We start from the raw sequence: 1,600 nt of genomic DNA, 5'->3' as shown, positions 1-1,600 counted from the left end.
GGGGGGGGGGGGGTCTGATTCTGGTTTAGTTGGAGGCATTGATGCCTAAAGAGTTTTTAACATGTAAGAATCTTTTATATGCCAATTAAAACTGCTAAAAAACAAAAACCATAACAAGGTTGACCTTTTTTTTTTTTTTTTTTTTTGGAGTAATAAACGAAGAAGCTTGCGGTGCATTTTAGAATACTTGACTGAATATAAAGTTTTACATACAACATTGCTCACAACTACTCAATAGGTCTCCCTCTGGATGCACAGAATATGTCAATACAATAGTCAAATTCATCACACACTTTTGTGAGCAGTTCTGGTGTCAGTGCAGCCATTGCTCTTTTTATGCCATCTACCAGAATCCACTCTTTCTGACAGTGCGTGTTTCGATCATTACTAGTGAATGGTGGAGGGATTAAGGCACTTTTGAAATCAGATTATTTTTAATACACTCCTTTTTTTTTTAAAAATTAGACAACATATTCAGATGCTGTTTTTTCAAAAGGCTTCTGAGCACATTTATGAATCACATCACATCTAAGTGTCAAAATTATGCTGCTTTTTCTAGCTCTGGGTTAGCTCAGTTAGCTCAGTTAGCTCAACCCTCTATGCTGTTCTCACTTTTGTTGAAAAACCCAAAGGCCTGTTGGGAGATCTGATTACAGAATTTGATTAACTCATTTAAAATTATGTCAATATCATATCAGGAATGATGAGTAACTTATACCTCATTACCTTCTGGCCCTTTGTTACTGATTGGCTGGTCAATTTTTATGTATCAAATATTTAAAAAACAAAACAAGAAAGCTTCTTGTTCATAAAAAATTAAGGATTAGTTATACACACCTGCTGAATATTGTGACGTAACTCAAGTCATTTTACTCTCTTTTAAATACAGTGAACATAAGCACAGCTATATGCTGTGTCTTCTATACTGAGTGAGCCTTGTTTAGAAAAGTACAAGAGCCTGTCATTGTCTCAATCTAAAACAGAGGCTGTCTAGACTGACTAAATGCCTGTTTTGTTGTGTCCGCTGACCACGTAATAGTGGAAGCTCTATTTTTAATACAGTGCATGCTGATGATGGTTGATAAAATGCTTTTCCAGCACGGTGTTGATATGCTGTTGTTACAAACAAGGTTTGAGGTAAATGCATGGTTGTCTTTTTCTTTAAACCAAGGGTGAACAACATGTGTCTACTAATCTTGTTCCTCTGGATATTATAGTCCCATAATTTGGCTTTCCTTGTGCTTTCCTGCCTTTTTCTTCCACTTCCTTGTGTTTTCATTTTATTTAATTTCTCTCCTCCTGGCCATGACATGACCCTTACCCCTGCTCTTATTCTGTCATTGCTCCAGGTCAAGTCACCAACTCTAGCAACGTTGACAGATGACACTGGCCACACACTGACCTCCTCTGACTTTAACTTGCGGTGCCTGACTCCAGACAAGAGAGTTGAGGGTCTTCTGGCTTTCAGCAGCCATGAAGAGCTGGATCGTTTAAACCAGGAAACACGGCAAGGGAACAGACACCCTGAGCTGTTTGCGCTCTACCCACCACCTGATGAGGTGAGATATAAAAACAAAGTTGTTTTTTTTTGTTTTTTTTT

At 37.9% G+C, this 1,600-nt stretch overlaps 1 protein-coding gene across 4 annotated transcripts in view; it reads left to right on the top strand.

Moving 5' to 3' along the window:
- The window catches only part of dock8 (dedicator of cytokinesis 8), a 53,835-nt gene that overhangs the window by 19,366 nt on the left and 32,869 nt on the right, over positions 1-1,600 (top strand). For all 4 annotated transcript variants that reach the window (XM_013914415.1, XM_005721983.2, XM_013914421.1 and 1 more), the window contains one exon: positions 1,350-1,559. In XM_013914415.1, the coding sequence (XP_013769869.1) occupies positions 1,350-1,559 (210 nt within the window). The remainder of the gene's footprint in view (positions 1-1,349; positions 1,560-1,600) is intronic.

The sequence above is a fragment of the Pundamilia nyererei genome, unplaced genomic scaffold (assembly GCF_000239375.1).
Source record: "Pundamilia nyererei isolate P.nyererei 1_Seehausen unplaced genomic scaffold, PunNye1.0 scaffold00006, whole genome shotgun sequence".
Taxonomy (NCBI): Eukaryota; Metazoa; Chordata; class Actinopteri; order Cichliformes; family Cichlidae; genus Pundamilia; species Pundamilia nyererei.
This window is presented reverse-complemented; position numbering and strand designations above follow the sequence as displayed.